This window comes from Gastrolobium bilobum, unplaced genomic scaffold (genome assembly GCF_033153095.1).
Source record: "Gastrolobium bilobum isolate Gb01-03AN ecotype WA unplaced genomic scaffold, APGP_CSIRO_Gbil_v1 utg1595, whole genome shotgun sequence".
NCBI classification, from domain to species: domain Eukaryota; kingdom Viridiplantae; phylum Streptophyta; class Magnoliopsida; order Fabales; family Fabaceae; genus Gastrolobium; species Gastrolobium bilobum.
This window is the reverse complement of record NW_026899397.1, coordinates 249,848-272,051: the sequence shown is the minus strand read 5'-3', so window position 1 is coordinate 272,051 and position 22,204 is coordinate 249,848. Positions and strand designations below refer to the sequence as shown.

General features: G+C 34.7%; 2 protein-coding genes across 5 annotated transcripts; both read right to left on the bottom strand.

The window, feature by feature from the left end:
* Positions 1 to 1,442: 1,442 nt before the first annotated feature.
* Positions 1,443 to 12,119, bottom strand: LOC133290289 (uncharacterized). Its single transcript, XM_061488364.1, has 7 exons — positions 11,786 to 12,119; positions 11,243 to 11,537; positions 4,173 to 4,267; positions 3,967 to 4,083; positions 3,015 to 3,818; positions 2,588 to 2,804; positions 1,443 to 2,433 (listed from the first exon to the last, which is right to left on the bottom strand). The coding sequence occupies exons 2-7, from the start codon at positions 11,532 to 11,534 to the stop codon at positions 1,829 to 1,831; spliced, it is 2,130 nt and encodes a 709-aa protein (XP_061344348.1). The 5' UTR covers positions 11,535 to 11,537; positions 11,786 to 12,119; the 3' UTR covers positions 1,443 to 1,828.
* A 3,444-nt stretch (positions 12,120 to 15,563) lies between these two features.
* LOC133290275 (transcriptional adapter ADA2b) lies at positions 15,564 to 22,029 on the bottom strand. 4 transcript variants are annotated; one of them, XM_061488347.1, is made up of 14 exons: positions 21,763 to 22,029; positions 21,434 to 21,489; positions 20,693 to 20,871; positions 19,998 to 20,063; positions 19,738 to 19,863; positions 19,564 to 19,643; positions 19,390 to 19,395; positions 19,221 to 19,259; positions 19,117 to 19,139; positions 18,239 to 18,461; positions 17,891 to 18,101; positions 17,311 to 17,442; positions 17,176 to 17,271; positions 15,564 to 16,078 (listed from the first exon to the last, which is right to left on the bottom strand). In XM_061488347.1, exons 1-14 carry the CDS (start codon positions 21,813 to 21,815, stop codon positions 15,887 to 15,889), a joined length of 1,482 nt encoding a protein of 493 aa, XP_061344331.1. In that variant the 5' UTR covers positions 21,816 to 22,029; the 3' UTR covers positions 15,564 to 15,886. The 4 variants fall into 4 exon arrangements, with proteins under 4 accessions (XP_061344331.1, XP_061344332.1, XP_061344329.1 ...); XM_061488348.1 differs by having other exon boundaries at positions 18,239 to 18,449; XM_061488345.1 differs by lacking the exon at positions 19,390 to 19,395 and adding an exon at positions 18,885 to 18,992 and having other exon boundaries at positions 17,176 to 17,442; positions 19,081 to 19,139; positions 19,221 to 19,281; positions 19,568 to 19,643.
* Between the last annotated feature and the right edge of the window lie 175 nt (positions 22,030 to 22,204).

The window sequence follows — 22,204 nt, the reverse complement described above, 5'->3', positions numbered from 1 at the left end:
TCGAATCGAAGCTTGTTATAAATATCTAAATATTTTCTTAGTTTGTTGTGTACAAAACACCTCCTAGACACATGGTTATAGATACTACGTTACTATCAGATGCATAAGGGCCTCTATAGTTTTTTAGTCAGCTGGAGGTAGATGGTTGAGATCCAAAGCCGGGGAGTTATGACCTCTCTTTTATAAATATCTAAATATTTTCTTAATTCATTGTGTACAAAACGCCTCCTAGACACATGGCTATAGATACTATGTTACTATCAGATGGCTATAAATATTTTTTTATTACTATTTTCTTATGTTAAGTTGAAATTTTCTTTTCTTTTCTTGTTTATATTCTTTTGTTTTTAATGTATTTAAAATTTTCTTTCAAAAAAATTAGTGGGTACTGCCCAAATCCCACCACTAAGTATGCAGACATAAATAAATTTATTTGAATCTGCCCCTGGTTGGGATAAGTTTATATGTAACCTTCCTTATGTTAGGGCATTCACATTTGGTGTGAGGTAGGTTGTAATTTGTTTTTAGATATTATACACAATCTTTCCGAAGTTTGCCTTTTAAATTAGTACATTGTTTCTCTATGTTTAATATTAATATCAACAATAGTTTTATTCCAAATTAGTTGAGATTAACTATTAATGAATATTAAAAAAAAATCAGAAAAAAAGAGAGAAAATAAATAAATAAATACAAAAAAATTAAAAAATACAAAAAAATAAATAAATATAAAGCGAACATAAAGATTGTGTCTACATATTTTGATGGAACTTTTTTCTTCTCATGAACCCACCATAGAACCGTTTTTGGAATCCTATCATACGATTCTCTTCTCAATATCCCTTCTTTATTCTTTTTTCTATTTGCCTCGTACACCTCTTCATTCCACCACTAAATTTTCTTTCTTTGAAATTCATTCCATTTACTTTCCCCAAAGACTCTCCTTTTCTACTTTATGAATACAAATAATCTTCTCATTCCACATTTCATTTATTTCTTCATTTAACTATCATTTGTTTGTTCATTTAACTATCATGGTCCTTCTTGAAACAATCTTTGCTTGAATTCTTTATTTTTTATCTTATTCTCGGATTTTGAAAACTCTTTTGTATTTTTTGTATTTTATTTAATCGAACTTCTAAAACCACCAATTTATATTTTGTAGCTACACATTATCTAGGGTAGACTTTACAGATTCTAGCAAAAAAAAAATCCAACCTAACTATAATTTTGGTTGATGCAATAAATGGTTAAATGAAACTCTCTTTTCAAAAATAAAAATAGAAAAACAAATATTTAACAACACAAAATCATAGGCTAATACAACGATTAAAATAGTCCGCCTCATTTCTAATCACATAGTCAAAACCTCATTTCTAGTCACAAGAAAAAAAAAATGTCGAAGACAAATCTGGAAATGTGGCTACAGCCATATCATTAGGTGTAAGGATTTTGAACTTGAAACAAGACAAAATCTTGAAAGATACATATGGTCAAAAGTCAAAACTGCTTAAAATCTTAAATCACAAACTTTACTCATGGGCTAACTTTACTCTTAAGACATGCGCAATTGTGCATCTAACAACCACATGACTTAATAAACATCCTAAAATATATCATCCTATAGAGTATTGATCTAATGAAAGACTGAACCAAAACACATAAGCTATACACTAGAGTTATCCTTAAAGTCAGAAACTTTCATTATCCTCTGCATGTATATTACTACCCCGGGGCTTCACTTCGTTGTATATACAAGGTGATTCCACCTTCAGGTATAATCACTAGGATACCAAAAAAACAAACCATTTAGCTCTACCATATGTATTCATGTAACTTGTATTGCTTCTGCTGCATCAAGTTTTGGTTCGGAATAATCAAAATTTCCCTCCATCATCAAATTTTCCTCACTGTCCCCTTCAGTGTTGTCAGCATCATCATCATCATTATCATTGTTAGTGTCACCGCCACTGCCATTGCCACCACCAAAGCTATTATCCTTGTCTTCATCAAAGGCATGGAGTGACTTCCTATCATCATAAACATCGTCATTGTCACTGTCACCAACACTACCACCACCAGTGTTGTTATCCTTGTCTTCTTCATGAATGGCATGGAGCGGCTTCCTCAAAGTTATTCTCTTCATACTTTCCAGGTCATCAGGTGCTTCCAAACAAGATAATTCTGGCTCAACCTTTTGAGCAACTTCAACTTTGGGAATTGACGAAGATTTACTTTCTAATATTGCACCGCAATCAGACATAGATCCATCTACCATTGCAGAATTAGCTGACAGTCTGATGCTGGAACTGACATTCAAAGATATATAGCTGCAAATGTTAGGCTTTCCAGGTATATCAACCCACCTGTTACCAATCCAATCTTGGGATATCCGAATGTTATTCTTCTCGACCATTAGAAACTTATCTTCACCTACAGAGAATCATATTACCAACCATTAGAAGCCGAACCCAAACAAGCATGATTCACAAAATAGAATACTGTTCATCCACGAGTCAGTGGACTCTGGCACAAAAATAATAATAGAAAATTACAAATAAAAAAATACAAGTCTATTACTTCCTACCAGGCAAATAAACCTGCTGGATTCCAACTCCACGAACATTGATGGCAGTTATGACACCTTCCCACCATCCATCACACCACCAGGCATCCACTGGTGCTCCAATCTCAAAACTATGATCTGTAGTAAATTCAGGAGCGCATGGTCGAACTGTTAAGCGGCCTGAACATCGCATACCCAATTTGTCAGGATCTGCAACTCTAGATGCAAGGACCCATTCCTACACATGTTAACAACAGGGCTGAGAATCATACTCTTTCCCTAGCTTCACAACAGCAAAACTAGTGAGATGTGATTGGACTTCTAAGCCCAAAAATCACAACAGTCATTACTTCTACTAGATTACAAAATCACCCAGCCTATATATATATATATATATATATATATAAACAGAGAGAGAGAGAGAGAAGAAACATATTCCATTGCATACCTCTAATTTCTCCGGCCCATCTACATCCAGCACATCTTCATACTGGACCTTCAGCTGCCTCTGAGACATAGTCAAGATTTTACACCTAAACCAGCATCCTCTAAGGCCACTATCTTGACAGAGAACCTCAATCTTTTCATTGACCTTAAAAGACAGTTGAGGCTTAGGTCCAATAACATTAATACCCATTGTTCTTCTTGATAGTTTCAATTTTAAACTCGGGTATTTTGGTTCACATGTTGTCATCTCATTTATCAGAGCAGAGTTTTGCAGACCAGAAGAACCTTTTTCAAGTACTTGATACCCCCTAGAATTTCTATTCCTCTTATTGCTGGACCTTAAAGAATCATCTTCAGTGAAGTTCTCATCATCTTGTAGACACTTGGCCTTTCTCTTGGAGAGAATTGGACTACTTAAACAAGAAAGCACAGATTGGTTACTATATCCACGCAACTTAGAAAGTTTGAAGGGCTTAAGCTTATTGTCTTTAAACTGCCTAAAGCACATATGGATCTCAGATAAAGGGCCATGGGGCAGACCAGCAAGGTATTTCTCATAATGTTTAGGAGTCAAAACTGTTGCAGGACCATTGACACACTCAGCACTGATCACCTGAACATGAGGTGTGATGAAAACCTCTCCCTCTTGCAGATTCAGCTGTGGAATCGCATGCTTAACTTCCTGACCCTGGTGAAACCACCGTATCTTCACCTTTTTTTGCCTCTTCTTATCTTCATACATATCTTCCAAGTAACCAAGGTAGTGGTTTTCTTCTTCAGCCATAATATATACAAATGAATGAACCTGAAAATTAGAAGAAAAAAAAAGATCTTGAGAATCAGAAAACTTACCCACCCCACCCTTTACAAGAAGTAAATGATACAATAATTAATTGAGATATAATAAAACCACCACCCATGAAAGCTCATCCCCCATGAAATAATTTTCTTACATTAACAGTTGTTCCATTCCTGCAAAACCCTGAGTAGTGCTTCAGCTGTTTAGCACAAAACCAACCAATGCCTGACCATTCAATATCTGAACTTTGAAATTTTAATTTCCTAGAAATCTGCAGTACATAAAGGAAAGGCATGGGGAATTAATCATAGAGATACAAAAAGAAATATAGATGGATGTAATTAGTTGTCTTTTCTATACCATTTTATCTGGTAAACTTTTTTTACAAGCATTGATTCCAGCTGTTAACATCTTGAGAGATTCTACACCTTGTTCTGAATCATCCAGCTGTACACCTGTAACAGAAAAATGGGGTTGCTCAGAATACTTTCTTTCCATATCTACAGGAAAAGAAGCTGTTCAAAGAGAAATGATAGATCATGTAACGATGCAGTAAAATAAGGGGCAAGATAAACAATAAAAATATCAACAAGACCACAAGATAAATGGAGATTCATCTAGAATAACTAGTAAGTCAGTTTGGCATCAAAAGGTCCTAAAGCATTTTATTCCGACTAAAGGACCTCTAAAATAACCACATATAGATGTCGGCATCCAACTGCATATTAGTTGTGATTTTGGTTAATATTTGGTCCCTTTTCACAACAACTTTGAACTATTGCTATTCTCCACTATCTGTACCTACATAAATCTATGATGCATAGGCACTCCTAAATAGTTACCGTACCCGTACCGGGTACATATTCAGTGCCAGTACTTGTTGAGTACACATGGTTACATACTCAACACTCACTTATCACTCAAGTACACATCAGTCCATGCATAACAACAAGTTTGGTTGCTAAGTTGTTTGGTTTGTTACTAAATGAAATAAAACGTGGTTTCATTCCCTTCAAGACTTGTGCCTTTACATTACATTATGATTTTGATATTTATTGTTTATGGTTTCATATTTCTATATGATATATCCTCCTGCATCCATACCTTAGTTTTAGAAATTTTAACATACCCCTGTACCCGTACAAATACCAGTATTCATATCCTTATCTATGCAACAAAGCATAAAATACACTTCACAGACATTCATTTAAGAGTTAGAAACAACCAAAATAGTGAATTTAGCAGGATATATCAAGTAGAAGATTAAACTACAATCTTCATCAATGGAAAGTCCTCGTACATTTTGAACCTAAGAATTGGTTTTTAAACAGAAATTGAAGTGCAATGGGATAAGGCCACACCATCATGAAGTATCAAGTTTGTTACATAACATCAATCATTTTTTTACAATAACAAGATTGTTCTTGAAACTGATCGGAGAAACAGATAAGACATCAATTACTCAACTCAATACCTTAATTGTCTTATTTACCAAAAAAAAATATACCTTAATTGTCTTCATAGACACACATAGGTCGAGACAATAAAAAATTTCTTACCATTTGATCAAAGGATACGGTATCAAATTTTTCTTGCCATGTCAAATCAATTCAGGCTCACATCCAAATGAAAAGAGGCAAATAAAAATGCAGCCATGTGTACAAGGTCCCCACTGTTATGGGCCTTGGAGAGGGTTAGTTGTATGCAGCCCTACCCCATTATGCGGAGAGGCTGTTTTCTTTATGACTACTCATGGTCACAAGGCAGCAACCTTACTGATGCATCAAGGCTATAAAATAAGAAAAAAGAGAATCGAAAGTTTTTTATGACCAATTGTAATCAATATGCAGAATACGATCACACCACGAGTAATGCTTTAATCTTAAACCAAAAAAAAAGGAATGAAAGTAAAAATTGACAGATCCACAAATATATAGTCAGAACAGATAGATCTGAAAGTTTAAAACAGATCACAAAAATCAAAAAGTCTAGCACTGATGGAGAGTGAAGGAAATTAATCAACAAATTGAACAGTACCTATTTCCTTATGCAGCACAAATCTGGACACTGAATACCCAAAAAACATCTTTCTCACCACTCTCTATCAACGAAGCAAAGGTAACATAAATAAAAAAGCAAGAACTTGTCAAACTGATGAAACCTAATTTTGCTACACTGGAATTGATGAACACAAAAACGGAGACAAGGGGTGTAAATGGGTCGCGAGGTTTTTAGGCTTCTAGAGAAATCCATTTAAAAGTTAGGACATATACCCACTTTAAAAAGCCTGGCCTAAAAGCGTGCAGGGTAGCATTTTAGTTTTTTATATTTATGATATATGTTGTTCACTTAAAGACATTTTCTGAGATCATGATGTGTAACACTAATTTTCAAAGTAATAGGATTGATGTTATTTTAGCAAATAATAAATATTTATTTAAAGTTTAAAATATAATATTAAATTAAATTAGTAAAAAAAGTGAAAATTATATATATATATATATATATATATATGTTTGCGTGTGCGTGCGCTGCGTGAGTGTTTATTTTATATTTTGTACAAGAAAATTTTCAATGACCTCAAATGTGCATTTAAAATTTTATTTCTTTAAACAGATTCTACTTCACCTTAAGAGTTTATCACTTATCATGTATGATTGGTCATTGCTTTATTTAAAAATAAGTAGTTATTTTTCAAGAAGGGGATGTTTGAGCGACGCAAAAAGTGAAAATGATCAATTAAAACTGGAAAAAGATAAGAAGAATGCTCACTAAAAGATTGTGAAGGTTGCTATTTGCCAAGAACAAATAAAAAGCTCATAAAAATAGTATTTCATGTGTTGTTATGAACATTATTTAAGGATCTTTGTGATCTTGTTAAAAAAACTGTTTGAGAATTTTTAATGAAATTTTCATGTGATCTTTATGAGCATTATTTCATGTGTTAATGAAAATATTATTTTATGTGATCTTTGTGAATAAGAAATTTTATCTTTTACTTTTCATTTTAGTTTGGGCCTATAAACTTTAGTTTACAACTGGATAGGCCGTGTTAGTTTGGGCCTATAAACTTTAGTTTACAACTGGATAGGTCGTGTTAGGCTATTTAGTTTTTTATAATAGGTCATGTCAGACCTATAAATCAAGCCTTTAATAGGCTAATAGGCCAGTATAGGCTCTAAATGTTTTACATAGGCTTAGGCTATCAAAGTCAAAGCCTGGCGGCCTAGCTTGACCCACTTACACCTCAGACAAGATACTTACAAATAGAAAATACAAGAACAGCCAAGAACTGTTCTTTTCCCAGAGAGTTGCCTGCGGCACCTCTAACCTCAACCTCAAAATTCTCTCAATACATGCATACCTCATTCCACAAATTCCTCCTCCATTTATCCCATCCTCCAAGAACATTCTGGAAGAATCCTCCCTAACTAACTCTCTTCCTTTCACCCCAATTCTATTACTACCTTTATTCACATACTTCGGACCCATCAATACTCCCCCGTCGAAATTCACCTTATCCTCAAAGTGAAGGAAGAGGGCAGGATCTAGCCATAATTGAGAGAAACATTTTCCACCCGCATCCCATTGCTTGAAGCATATTGGTCCAATTGGCAGCAAGATTTCTGTTTTCTATACCTAAACCTCACCCACAACTTCAATAAATGTCTAGAAGTGAGACCCACAAAATTATGGACGCACGTCTCCAGGCTCGAATTCATCAATTCCCACAACCATGGCATGGAGCTACTGGTTCTGACACACATGGTCAGGCGAGAAAAGCAAGTCACAGCGAAAAACAAAGGTTTCGCCATCGTCAGTCGTTCATCTCCTCTAATGACAACCTTCGAAATCTGAACCCCCATGCCTCCCTCGTTACGGTTTCAGTCGCTTGTTGCCCCCTTTCCATCGACCATCATATTATTTTTTGCACAATTTCCTTTATTTGACTCCATGCTCAAATTACAAGTTTACCCTCCTATCTAATACATATCACATGAGCCCAGTATCTAAGACCCATTGCGTTCCCCTTGGCCAAGCACAATTGGAGCATTTCATCCCTCATTAATTCCAGAATTGGGCCTCACTCTAGTTTGGATCTGGCCCGTAGCTAAACTTGAGACCCAATTTGTAGAATTTCCACTCACTATCACCCATTTTCTGCTTCCTGCAAAATCCTTCATCTCTTTTACGTTGTCCAATGCATCCCCATGATTGCCTTGCTGGGAAATACCCATATCCGCATCATGTGAGTCCGGATCTAGCAGCTGGGGGAGGATTTGTTGATGGACTGTGTAAAACCCGCATACTCATGGCAGCTGCTGTCTCGAACTCCTCCTAATGATTCCCCATCCTGCTGCCAATGCAAAATGTTTCTAACTTCATTGATATAGAATCCGCCAACATCGTTGCATCTCGACCTCCTCCTTCTTTCGCTTTTTCTTTTGCTTCTTCTTCAACCTCTGTGTCTTCAATTCCATCGTATTTTTCAGTATCAGCCTTGATTTTATGTAGATTTGGTTTTAATCGCATATCCGCCTCATCTTGATTCTTCTTTGACTAAACATTGGCATCAAGATTGTGCTCCTTCTTGATTTCGAATGTTGGTGCCTCCTTTATCTCTATCACCTCATCCAGAATCTTCGACATTTTTTTCATCATTTCTTTGAGTTCCAACATGTTGGTTGCTCCCATGGTTTTCACTCTCTCAAGGATTTGGACCAGAAACACCCCTAGATCAGAAGTGCTCTAATATCAAATTGATGAAACCCAATTTTACTATACTGAATCTGATGAACACAGAAATGGAGACAAGCTCCTTACAAACAGGAAATACAAGAACAGCCAAGAATTGTTCGTTTTCCAAAGGGCTGCTTGCAGCACCTCCAAACCCAATACCAAAATTCTCTCAATACATGCATATCTCACTCCACAAATTCCCCTTCCTTTTATCCCAGCCTCCAACAACATTCTAGAAGAATCCTCCCTAACAAACTCTCTTCCTTTCACCCCAATTCTATTATTACCTTTATTCACATACTTAAGGCCCATCACAAACTAATGATTAAGTGACATTTCTAAGTTCTTTAATTTTTTGGGTAAATTGTAAGTACATCCCCTTCCGACATCATCATCACACCTCAATGTTAAAGATTGAGGCCAATGCCAATTGAGCTACATGCTCAATACAACATGTTATTTTGTGCAATGTATTGCGTTTTCAGAACAGCTTCAAAGTACACAAGAATGGCCTTACAAAGGCAAAATATATATTTTTTTTCCCTTTCTGTAGTGATTTTAATGAGAATTCCTACCGTATTAAGTAGTTAAATAACTAGCACGTGGTCTTTCAGTGACTAGTGGCCAAAGTTTGAGATGAAACTTGTATTCTTTGTGCCGGGCTTAGTGATATACAAATAAACATAGAATAAATAGTCCGTGAGACTTGTACTCTGTCATCATATGATATATTTTAGATCTGAGTGGTTCCTCAACCCTAGAACCCTAGTTCTCTTATTATTACCTAAATCTTCCTTATTCTAAGTCTTAATTCTGTAAAGAAGCTTATGCTTTTTCTATCTGCTCCGCTTCATAGTGGTAGTTGGCAAGGATGTGATATAATTCGCTTTTCCATTCAATCTTCATATAATTGATCCAATCATAAGGCCCAATTACATCTCAAAACCATGTCGCTTCCAAACCACAGGTGTTACTATAATTTAATATCATAATGTATATAATTACAATACCTCATAAGTCATGCTCCCAAGATAGAAAGAAGAATGAATATTTGATGGTTAAAATAATGATGGTTTCATATATTACATTAACAAAATGACAGGCCAGAAACCGGAGTAAAAACCCAATCATGGTCACTAACATTTATTCACTTACCATGAATACAATAGCTACGGATGCTAACACAGTAATTACTGATCATTCATACTAACATATTTTTAAATTAAAAAAATAATAGCATATAAATTTTATACAAGTGCATTTCAGGATCATAGATAAAATAAAACATTTGGTAGCTACAGTACTTTAAAACAAACCAAATAGTTATTAATTGCAGCGCTATTGCGTGCAATTGCACAACTGTTGCTTATTGCGGTAGCGGCTGCAGCAGCTGCTTTTGCGGCCAAATTGTGCCGCTACAGGAAAGTGTACCCAATTTCTATTTTTGCCCTTCATTTAATGACCCAGCAGTTTTTTTTAAGGGTTAAATTGTCTTTTAACCCTCGTTTGTAATCTGACCCTACTCACTCTCTGAGCGTCAAACCATCGACCAAAAAAAAAACCCTAAGACTCAACTCGACCAGCAGCGCCCATACCTCCCACTTTCGGTGAACAGCGAACGGCAAATGGCGAACAGTGACGAGTGACTGACTTCCAGCGATGATTCTCCCTGTTTTAGGTTCTCTCCGTCTTCTTTTCTTTTTTTTGTTAGCTTTTCTATCTGTTTTCTACTCTCTTTTCTACCAGTCTCTGTTTTTGCTTAACATGGATTTGGAGTTTGAACTCCGTATTATGTCATGCAAGTATCTAAAGTTATATGGATTTTCTTCACAAAAACTCTGTGTGCTAATACAGTAAGAGTGAAAACAGCTTCATGACATTTTTGAAAGCTGAAGCAAAAGGTATTTTAAATTTAGCAAGAGTTGAACTTTGCTCTTTGATCCATACTTATTTCTTTTTCTCTATCCAATTCTATCAGTCTATATCTTTTTCAATTCTGTTCAAGTCCAAATCCGTTGAACAGATCCTGTTCAATTTCATTTTGTTTATTCTAATTATTTTTTTATTCCAATTTTGTTGATCCACATTACTAGTTTTGACTTTTGACAACTTAGCCAACTTTGTTCCAGCAACCAAATTGAAGATGGCAGCCAGTGAACAGACATCTTCAAGAGTTAGGAATGACGGTATTTATAATTCTTGTTAGGAATGACAGAGATATTAATTTTAATTATGAATGAATATATTTATTTTTGAGCATTTATATGTGTATATACCAGGTTCATGCATAGGACTTGGCTGTTGCGCTATACCGCTACCCGCTATAGCATTTTCAGGGGTCAGCCGCTACCGCCGCCACCCGCATTTGATAAATGAATAAGATGTACACAATACAACTTTCAGGTAAATGCACATGAATAAATTCATTTGTTGGCAAGAATGACATAAACTGTATGAATCAACAGAACAGATAACTCACGGGAAGAACAGTTAGATAATTAATAAGAAGTCAGGTAACAATCTGATGACAAACAACCAAGCCTTATCCCACTAGGTGGGAGTAACAACATTCAAGAGCAAAAAGAAAAAGCACAAAAACCATTCACACGGTAATTTTATTCAGCACATGTATCCATAACAAATCATCTAAAACTTGAAATGCATAAAATTGCACACAGAAACCAAATTACCATCAATGTGCGGTCGATTCCTTGAGACCAAACAAGTGAGCCAGTCGACAACCTCTCTCCTTGCCCTCCATTTACAAGCATTGATGGGTTGAGTGGATCCATAAGCCTGCAAAAAATGGTCATGGACAACATACATCATGTGCCTCACACTCCTCTCAGTCCCCACAACAGCAAGCACTGAATTCCCAGATGCATCCTTCAAGTAGAAATGAATCACACGGTTCCCACGCTCCTGGCATATAACTTGCTCCTCCCACGCCACAAAAACTGGAGCAACCTCGCCAACAGACATTCTCTGCAGCAACAAACAACAACCACCAAACCCCACTTTAGCTCATCAAAAGAACACAAACACAGAGCAATGACGTGTCGTTCCTTAACCAACCCAAATTGGACTAGGAAAAACCCTAAGGCAAAACACCGCTCTCAAACTCAAACCAATGAAGAAGAACCGAACCCACAGAAACCTCAGAATAATTATTTTAGAAAAAAAAAATGAAGTCACAAAGAAAAGGGGGATCAAGATTCAGGAGAGAGAGTCACCCAGAAATGAGAGGAGAGAGAAGACCAGAAATGAAGTCAAACAACGCCCCCAACAAAACCAGAGGAAAAAACAGATGAATTTTAAAGTGCATTCATCGTGCTACGTAACCAGAGGTTCATGTTATGAAACAAAACCAAGATTTTGTGAAGTGGGGTTAGGTGGGTTCAATGGTGTGGGTGAGAGCGAGACAAATGGCCAAAAAAAAAAAAAAGCAAACTTTTTTAAGCAAAGAAGGAGGCTTTAGAGTTTATGGGATGGTCCCTTTTATTGAGAGACCAAATGGGTAATGGGTAAAGAAGGATTGTTGCAGAGAGAGAGAGAGCGGTGACTATAGACTACATGAGAATGGAGTTGTTGTTGTTGAAGAGCTACATGGTGAATCAAAAGAAAGGTGCAAGAGAAGAAACCAGAGGGCATCAAGGTAATTTTCTCATTTCCCAGAGGGATATTCCGGTGCTACACTTCATGTGTACTTCTGGACACGTGGACGATTCTGTTTGACTACTTTGATTCCTCTCCCCGCACACTTGGTGATGCAGTTGTATTGTACCCCAGTACAGTAGCATGGTAGGGTAATGCTAAATTGTCATTAAATTTTTTTTAGTATTATTATTATTTTTGTAAAATTCCTCTACGACGTCTTTTTTTTTTCTGTGGTAAACTCTACAACGTCATTAATTAAGACATTTTGTTCCAAAAGTCAAAAACTTTAAGTGGAAAATAAACTTGGCAAACTTTGATGTAAATTCAAATTTATGACGAACTGCATACGTAATAATGTGTTTATTGTTAAATTTGATTATATATATTTATACGATTAATGTTTCTTATGTTATAGGAGATAATTTTATCTTTTATATACAAATAAAAGTGTGTGGGGTCATGTAAAAAGAAGAGAGAAAAAAATGTAAGTCTCATTTACTTTTATGTGTGTATAAAAAATAATTTTATCTTCTATGACATAATAAACATTAATCACTATATTTGTTTATAAGTATATTTTAAAGGAGTTACTAATCTCATGTGGCTGAGGAAAAATTTTAAAGTGCACTTGTCACACTGAACTCAGTGCAACACTAGTGCATTTTTATTATGATATATAGGTGAATTTTGATATCCTAAAAATTTGCATAGGATTCCCCTATGTATCTTAAAAAAAATAAAGGGATAAGTGCATCAAAAATTTGCTCATGGATGATATAACTTATGTAGCATCGACACTGACACGGAACACGTGACACGATACGACACGACACTCCCACACGTTAATTCTAAAAAATGTTAAATTTTGACACGTTAGGACACGTTTTGGTATTACGTAATATATTTAAGTTATGTAGTATATATTATCTTTAATATTCAATAATTTAACAAAAAAATGTATCTAAACTTATAATATTCATAAATTTTGCAAAAAAACATAAGATATTCTAAATATTTATATTAAACTCAATAAAATAGTAATCGTAATCTAACGAATCTAACAATTAGAACTAAAAACTCAACGCAATTTAACATGTGAATCGTTTTTGAATTTCAATAACGTGTGTTGGAGTGTAGGGGAGTATCGGAGTGTCCGAGAGTGTCGGGAAGTGTCGGACACTACACGTCAGAGTTTTTGAAGTGTCGATGCTTCATAGGAAATAACTATGAGAGGTCCACAATTAAAAAAAAAAGTTGATAGTTGTACTGCATAAGATAATTTTCTCCAATAACATCAAACTTATATTTCCATAAATATATTATAGGAAATCATATTCTTATCTTATATCACAAACGTATCTCTTTTAAAAAAAAAAAAAAAAAATTCACTTTATTTATCTCTCAACATCAGAGAACTTGTTTCTTATTCCATGACAGAAATAATTTTCATATATTATTAACTATAGAAATATAGAATGAAAGGTGAATCAAATTTATACTATTGCTTTGTACTAAAAAAAATATACTATCGCTGCTTGACGTTTCACACATATTTGGAAACTGGTCAAGAAACGGCATGAACAATTTTATGAAGGCCCAGTGAGAAATGTAAAGTGGTGGGTTCCACACAATTGGAGCCCTTTTACTCAACAATCAGACCACACAAAGAGTAGGTAGGAACAAGATAAGGAACCAACAATTGTTGGTAGTATAGCTCCTCACAATCTACTTTCTTGTTTCTTTTATTTGAGTGGCTTTTATATATGTTAGAGTTGATTTTTGAAGTTGATTATAACATATTACAATAGTTAGATATATTTTTTTAATTTGTTAATAATTTTTGTATTATTATTTACTCTTAAATGAATAAAGAGTTCATATTACTGTAATTCATTTTTATAAAAAATTCTAACTAATTCTTTTTATAAATATCGAGCCGTGTAACATTACTCATAATCGGATTTAAATTTTATATATATATATATATATATGTATATATATATATATATATGGGGAGGGATCCTTTGACTCCAGAGTAAGATTTAAAAGTCTTACTCTTCATCCCAGCCCTTGATTTCCGTTCATCCAACGGTTATCATTTAGTAATTTAATGCATTAATTAATTATTAATTTCAAATAAATGATAACCGTTGGATGAACGGAAATCAATGGCTGGGATGAGGAGTAAGACTTTTAAATCTTACTCTGGAGTCAAATGATCCCTCCCCTATATATATATATATATATATATATATATATATATATAGGGTAAAGTGTGTGTCATTTTAAAGGATGTAAAGTTGTGTCATTTTAAGAGAGAGAAAGAGATAGATAAAGGAGGAGAGAGAGTTGACAAAAAAATTAAAGGTGTGGGTCCCACTTCTTTGTGAGAGTAAAAGGATATAAGTTGTGTCATTTAAAAGGATAAACATTTTTCCCATATATATAAATATTGAGCCATGTAACATTCACTCGAAAAATGTTTGATACGCGCACTATTATTAAAAACTTAAACTTCTTCAAAATAACTGTGTTGGTAAATCTGTTGTAATAATTCATTAATGCATAACAGATAACAGTTTTAAAAAAAATTAACATTTCAACGGAGAAAATTAAATCTTAGTCCTAAACATGTTTGTATTAATAATTAATATTTATTAATAATAAAAAAATTAACCAATCAAGCTTTGAAACTTGAAAATATTGATTAATAATAAAATATTAATAAAAAAAATTAAGCTTTGAAAGTTCAATTATATCACATGAAAATCATGAACAAGAATATGAGTAAATTTGAAATGAATTACTCATGTCTCATTTATGATGTTTGAGACAATCAATGATTCATTAACAAATCAATGTTTTTTCTTTTTCTTTTTATCTTTTTCATTCATTATCTTAAGTCTGAACACATTTTTTTCTCATTTCTCGTCATCGCAGATTTGTTTGTCAACAATTAAAATACTTTCACATACCCTAATCATAATAAAAGAAATATAAAACAAAATTCTCATCCTCATCCTCAATTACATTATAGGATAGCTCCTACCACAAGAAATTGTCATCGAGTCTCATTAAAGCTATTGTGGCTTTAGCTTCCACTCCATCTTCTCGCTTGTATTTTCGTTATTTAATACCATTACATCCTTATTTCCTTCACTTTTACACAAAAGCTTTAAATGTGACCTTTTTCCCTATCTAGTGTTTATCTTTCTATCAAGCACACCCAACATAAAAGTGTTTCCAAAACTCAACCAATTCCAAAGTCTACACCTTAGCTAATAAACAATTCCAAAGTCTACACCTTAGCTAACAAGATACTTTTTCAATTTTTGCATAAACATCTTGACTACATAACATATTAACATTAGCTTGCCATGAGTCTTTAATTTCCGTATTGAATCCTAGTACGCACACCAATGTCCACCCATTCCCCAGTACATATTCAAGGAGTTGGATCGGGGGAGGAGCATCACAAAAGTCAGATAGAACAATGATTAACTCGTGTGGATAGTACATCTTTTATCTAGCTCTGCCCATAACTAAAGCTTGATACTATACTTCAAAATTTCTAGAAATGTTATATATATAACAGCAGCAATTTATTTCGATTAGGGAAGGCTAGAAGAGAGACTAATAGGTTATGAAGTGCCACATCAGAAGCAGCATTAGACGTCTCAGGGTGAACCAATTCCCTTTTTGATGAGCATATCAAAGACCCTGTCAATTTTGATGGTATCCATCTTGAACAATTGATGAGCATCCGATTTAGCAGAGACAGTGCCACCAAGTATTTGTAGAGACAGTTGCTCTTGCATCTTCAGATAAATGGCTGGCGGCAACCTCATATCACAGCACAAACGTTTTTCCTTCCAAAGAAGATATAAACCACAATTTCAGAAAATAAATGAAGAAACAATGCACTAATTTAAAAGGCAAACTTGGCAAAGAATAGTGCATAATATCCAAAAACAAAATCATTACTATAAAGGGCAACCTGATGCTATAAAACATTACTATACAAAATAAAAATCATTACTAAGTATCATTAATCTCCCTCCACCCGATCAGAAAAGTAACAGCATTTTTAATAATCAGAATCAAAATTTCCACCATCAACAAGGAATCTAATTTAAAAAGATTGGATGGGTTTTATCCTGACTTTCAGTTTTACTCTTGGAGGACGTTTGGTAAAAGAGAAAAAAACTTATGCCTAGGAATCACGATTACCAAAAATATGATGGGAAAGTGAATTTCCCAGGAATGTGACCAAAAAATTGTTTGATAGGCCAAAATATTACCAGGAATGTTGGCTCAGGTTTCCTGATTCTATGTTTGGTTGATTGTCAAATATTAATAGGAATGTAGGGTGATTTTAAAAACTGCATTGCGGCGCTAGTGGCGCCATCACCGTGCAATTGGCGTGGGAATAAAATATTACTTGAAGACTTGGCGCTAGTGACGCGGAAGCCAAAATATTTTCCCACCTCTCGGGAATCCAAGAATATCACCCCTCTAGTAGTATTCTTGGATCACATTTTGCCTTAAAAAGTGTTCACAAAACAAAATCAAGGGAAAGTCATATTCGGGAAAATTTTCACAATCCTTCTACCAAACATGGGTAAATAGGATTCTCAATGTCACTTTCCCAGGAATCTAAAAAAAAATCCTTGTACAAAATGCCCCCTTGAGGTCAGAAATCAATCTTCCTCGATAAATCAAGCATGATGGGTGCCACTGAGAACCTATATGTCGAACTTTGTAACAATAATAGGAGCAAGCCTATTCTTAAAAACATCAAACCAATACCATGGACCAATGACTTACAAATAGCATTTAATTACCAAACCGCTTGTGTTACCTTAATAAAGAAAGGCCTTAAGGCCAAACTAATAGATAGCTGGTATTACTATTTTTTTTTTTTTGTTGGAGGGGGGGAGGGGGCAGAGAGAGACTATACGCTTACAGGTTCAGAAAGTAAATCTGCCCCATAGTATCCCGTCACATCCATTTCATTGACAGAACTTGAAGTAGCAGGCCCCGTAGGTCTTGCACTCAAATCCTTCCCAGCAGAGTCTGGAGACAATAATGCATTCGGAACCCCCTGATTACTTGGGCCAACCTGAGCACTACCTTTAGCCCTACGAGCACTTTCTTCAGATTCCCTTCTTCTCTTATGTACCAGATATCTATCCGCTTCAGCTGAATTGCGGCAACCAGCAGCCCGGGCTTCCTGCAGTACAATGTATTGCAAATCTAAGAGTTAAGTCAATTGTTTGATTTGTGCACGCAGTATGCACATCATATAATCAATATCAGCAGTAGTGGAAAGAAGCATCCATTAAATCATAACTGTACAATTACAAATCTAAGGATTTATACATTTAGACACAACCAATTCTTGCAACTAAAATCTAGTAGTAGTACTGGGAATGGTTAACTGGGAAGCTTCAATGCTTATAAGACACTTCAAACATGGTATAACCACACTCCCGGGCATGAAAAATTTCCTAATCCCACAAGCAGTAACAAGTCATTTCTAGCAATTTCTACCTATATGCAACCAAAGGATAGCATTCCAGAATATAAAGATAACAAGAAGCCCAAAAGAGAGCTTTCCTTTCCAAAAAGAGAAAAACAGTGAATCTACAAAATTATTTTAGGCCATAAACATCTCAAACCTTAAGCTCTTGGATTCTTTTAAGAGTTCTGTGCTCAGAGATAACTGTTCTAAGCAATTCCTCATGCTCTTCCTTGGTATGAAAGCGCATGAACCAGTCATATTTCCGACATATTGTCTTTTCCTCAGGTGTTAAATCCTTCTCAAATGGATTTGGGTATAACAAGTTTCTTTCAAGTACGAAATCCTTTCTACGTTTTCTTTCATCAAGCCTGCAAGATATTGCAATTTAAAGATAGGGTGTGAGCAATACTCTGCCAATACCCCAGATAACATCACTACTGTTAATGGTTGAGTGTACATGATTCAGGAAGAGAAATATAAAAAATAAAATAAAATGGTTGTCAACCTTTTTGAATATAGACGCAATACACGTAGTTTCAGCTCTCGCTCTTCCTCAGTGTCAGTATCCTTAAATTCCATGTCAGCGAGTAGTTGTTCGGCATCATTATCATATTCAGTATCAAATTCCTGTCTTTTTGGGTTATAACCACTCATTTCTACTAAAGAGGAGCCTTCATTTCCTGAGGAACTTGGCTTCTTTCCTCCAAAATCTCTGTCTGCTAGAGAATCTGCCAGTGACAAAGGAACTAGGAAGCTTAATACAGAATATTGTATCATAAATTTCCTCAGACTATAATGGTGGATAGATAAGGCAACGCCATTGAGATTCCAAGTGATATAAAAGTGTCAGGAGTTTCATGCAAGAAGCTGATCGTCCTTTACCCTACCTCAGCATACACAAAATCTTAGTCTTAATAGTAATAGAAGAATACCACATTTCCTCAAAAGTTAATATATTGCCAAAGTTGACAAATCATGCAAAACAGACACACATATGATAGTCTTCCTTCACCTTTTTATTTTACTAGGAATAAAAGGTATCATTCCAAAAAGTAGTTGGATTTTTTAAATTTATAATGGGAGTGGAAGACCAAAGGATAGAATGTATTTAATGTCAATAGGGATTCAGCACCAAATTAAAAGATGCACACCTTCCATTTTAATGACTCCAGGACCACCTTTTCCACGGGACACATTAGATGCCTTCTGGTTAGCACCAGCTGCAGCATGTTTGATACCAGAGGGGGCAGATTCTGACTCTAAAAAATATAAACAAGATAAGATGTAAAGAAGATGAACATGAGCAAATTGGTGTATCGATGTAGCTTCGAACTTTTTTTTCTTTACCTGACTTTGAACTGGAAGGCAAACGGCCAGAGGAACCAACTTTATGGGAATCTTCAACTCTGAATCAAATAATAAACGTCAAAAAGAAAATAGTACAGAAGATGGCAAGAGGTAATGCACGTAAGAAAACACAGCCTTACTTGACTCTAGATGGAGAAAAGGGAGAATCTTCTTTTAAACTAAGATCCGCCATGGAAATTCCTGTGCCAATCACAAGTGACCAATGATTACAAAAAAGTCGCCAAAACAGAAAACCTACCAATCATGCAAAACAATCTGAAGCCACAAATATTTATAAATTTATTCTACTTTTGTCTGAACATTTTAAGAAATTATCAGCAACATCTACATCTATCTTAAGACAATCTGCAGCAGTGATAAATGAGGCCTGTCTGATTTATAACAACATAAGTGAAATCCAATTTTTTTTTTATAAAAAAAATATCTTTCGAAACTAATGCATGCGATGTTATATGTTGTGACAAACCTTTTTTGTCCTCGCCCAGCCCCCTTCCCATGGCAAGAAGATCATTTTTGTTTTTCCCCACAACATGAGACATATCCTAAAAAATAATAACAGTCAGGATTTAAAATACATTTATAAGACTAAATATAATAAGAAGCATTGATTGCAGCTTCATTTGATGCCTATCATACCGGAAGAGGAAAGAACGGGGACTTCAGGTATGCATTCCTATAGTGTTCTATGCATGCTTCTTTGTTCTTTGTCCCAACATGCTCAGCAACTTCTGTCCAGTTTCCCAAGCCATACATTTCAATTCCCTAGAACCAAAATATTATTGCTACAAAGATCAGATATAAATAAGAGGTTTCTTCTTGGAACACCAAATATTATGATTTACAGTTTGGAACCACTAGTCACAACCATTCCTACGAAATAAATTTGAAGAAAGTACCTCGAGAAGCAGAATTTCATCATCTGCATGCCAGTCTGGGCAAATAAGAGGGAAAGACAAATTGTCCTGTCCAAATGGAATAGAATTAAAAAAAACCATCATAGAGGAATAATGCAAGTATAAAAACAAAGCGACAAAACTATCAGTAACACAATTTCTGAACAATAGTTTGGACAGATTCACTTTAACATTAAATTATTTCAAATATGAGTTAGATATTCCACATATGATAACAATACAGTTTCAGACTAAATTTCCATTTATCTTAACTGATTAACCCTGTAATTGTCCTGAGACTGATAACCTTTCTCTCTAACAAAACCTTTAAACTAACTAGACATTAAAAGATGTAAAGAACCAATTCAACTCAGAATTTTAAGCTGGTGGGTGAGGCTGCATTAATAATTTATATTATTCTCTAACACACTCCCTCACACAAGAGCCCATTAGCCCTTTGGGTTTGAAGTGTGCATATTGCACAGGGCCACTTTTTTTTGTTTAACTTGTGCTTATTTTAATTCCACTCGAAAGGGGGGCGGTGAGGATCGAACTCGTGACCTTGTAGTTATTGAAGCTCTGATACCATATAAAGAACCAATTTAACCCAAAAATTTAAGTTGTTAAGTGAAGGTCCATCAATAGTTTATATACTTCTCTAACAAAAGAAAAAATTTGAAATTAATGCTATTACTGACCATAACCCTGTAAGGATGATTGCTTTTATGGGGTGTCACCTCAGCTCCAACAGAGAAACACTCTATACATAAGTCAAAATCCGGGCACATGGCACACTTAATACGGATTTTTCCTGTAATATCTTTATTACAATAATTGCAGTGGTACAAAGCCTTTTTTCCTTCACTTGCTCCTTGACCTGGCTCACATGAAAACAAGTAAAATTATTTTCAAACATCGATATCTATGAATCAACAATCTATAACTGGAAAATTAGAGCTCTAAAAAACTATCACTGCTAGAGTGTTTTATTTATTTATTTGCAGGAAAAAAAGTGGTTTAGTATATTTAACCTGACAGACATTCCACAAGCCTGCCAGTACAATTACAATGAATCCATAACTTTCTTCTTGTTCACTTTATCAAAAAATCGAAGAAAAATCCAGGCAACACCTATATAATCTTCAGCAAAAGATTATTGTATGCATTGAGGGACAATTAGAACTTTGGTATTTGGTGGATGTTGACAACATAACTCAAAGGTTACTTCTATAATACACTAGAGTTACAGACTTACAATTTATGAATACATTATAATATATTCATAGTTGATTTGTTGAATGAAAACGTAGAAGATTATGATTATTTCAGTTAATTAATTAAGATTAGTGGAGATAATATAGTGTATTAATACAGTATAATCTCATAGTGTGTTGTAGAATTGACCTTAATCCAATAGCACATGATGGTGGAAAAAGTACCTGCTGCTCCAGATTCTGAATTTTCTCCACTGGCAGCATTCTTTTTTCTCCTTGACCTACACAGTCAAGAAAGATAAGCAGAGAAAGCATATTGGAAAAAAATAAAAATAAAAATAAACACACACACACTTAGTTGAGTATCATAGAGCAAAATCGCCATAGCTTTTACTACATCTCTGATCAGTCATACACATTCAAGAAAACAACTTTTGCAAAATTAAATTGTAATTAGCAACATTGCACGCGGAAAGATTTGCATTGTGACAGCGGAGTAAAATTGTTTTGTACTAATAGCAATAACGAAAGTATAGTAAGAAAAAAGATCGAACCTTTGGTTGGGATCCTCATCGGCGGGGTGAAAATTTCCACGAGAACGACCCATTGATTCTTTGCGCGAACCCTTAAATGAATTTGAGTTTCTTGAAATGCACAATCACGATGGAAAAAGAGGGCAGGTAGAAGTTATTTTTAGGATAATAAAAAAAAAACCTAGAATTTTCAGTCTGGGATGAATGGATATTGCAATTAGGTCACTCAGATTTTTTTAAAATTTGAGGCTTTTAGGTTGCACCTGAGGATTTTAGTTGTTGATTCCGGATTCCATGTTAAAATACTGTATGATAAATCTGAAATATGGATTTTTCAAAAAAAAAAAAAAAAAAAAACGACAAACGATGATGTTTTAGGATAGGATATGGTCAAAAGACACAAACCCAGTTGAGTTCGGATTGCTGTTAAGTGGAACTGGATTACGAGGAATCTGTTTCCTTT

What these genes read in the sequence shown, in the direction of transcription:
- LOC133290289 (XM_061488364.1), bottom strand. Translation starts at nt 11,534, where the DNA reads ATGTCTGTTGGCGAGGTTGCTCCAGTTTTTGTGGCGTGGGAGGAGCAA. An exon ending in GGAATGGAACAACTGTTAAT is followed by an intron (nt 3,819 to 3,966) that starts GTAAGAAAATTA and finishes TCTAATTTTCAG; the next exon opens with GTTCATTCATTTGTATATAT. An exon ending in CCAGCAGGTTTATTTGCCTG is followed by an intron (nt 2,434 to 2,587) that starts GTAGGAAGTAAT and finishes GATTCTCTGTAG; the next exon opens with GTGAAGATAAGTTTCTAATG.
- LOC133290275 (XM_061488345.1), bottom strand. Translation starts at nt 21,815, where the DNA reads ATGGGTCGTTCTCGTGGAAATTTTCACCCCGCCGATGAGGATCCCAAC. An exon ending in ATCATCCTTACAGGGTTATG is followed by an intron (nt 20,064 to 20,692) that starts GTCAGTAATAGC and finishes CCATTTGGACAG; the next exon opens with GACAATTTGTCTTTCCCTCT. An exon ending in CCCCGTTCTTTCCTCTTCCG is followed by an intron (nt 19,644 to 19,737) that starts GTATGATAGGCA and finishes ATTATTTTTTAG; the next exon opens with GATATGTCTCATGTTGTGGG.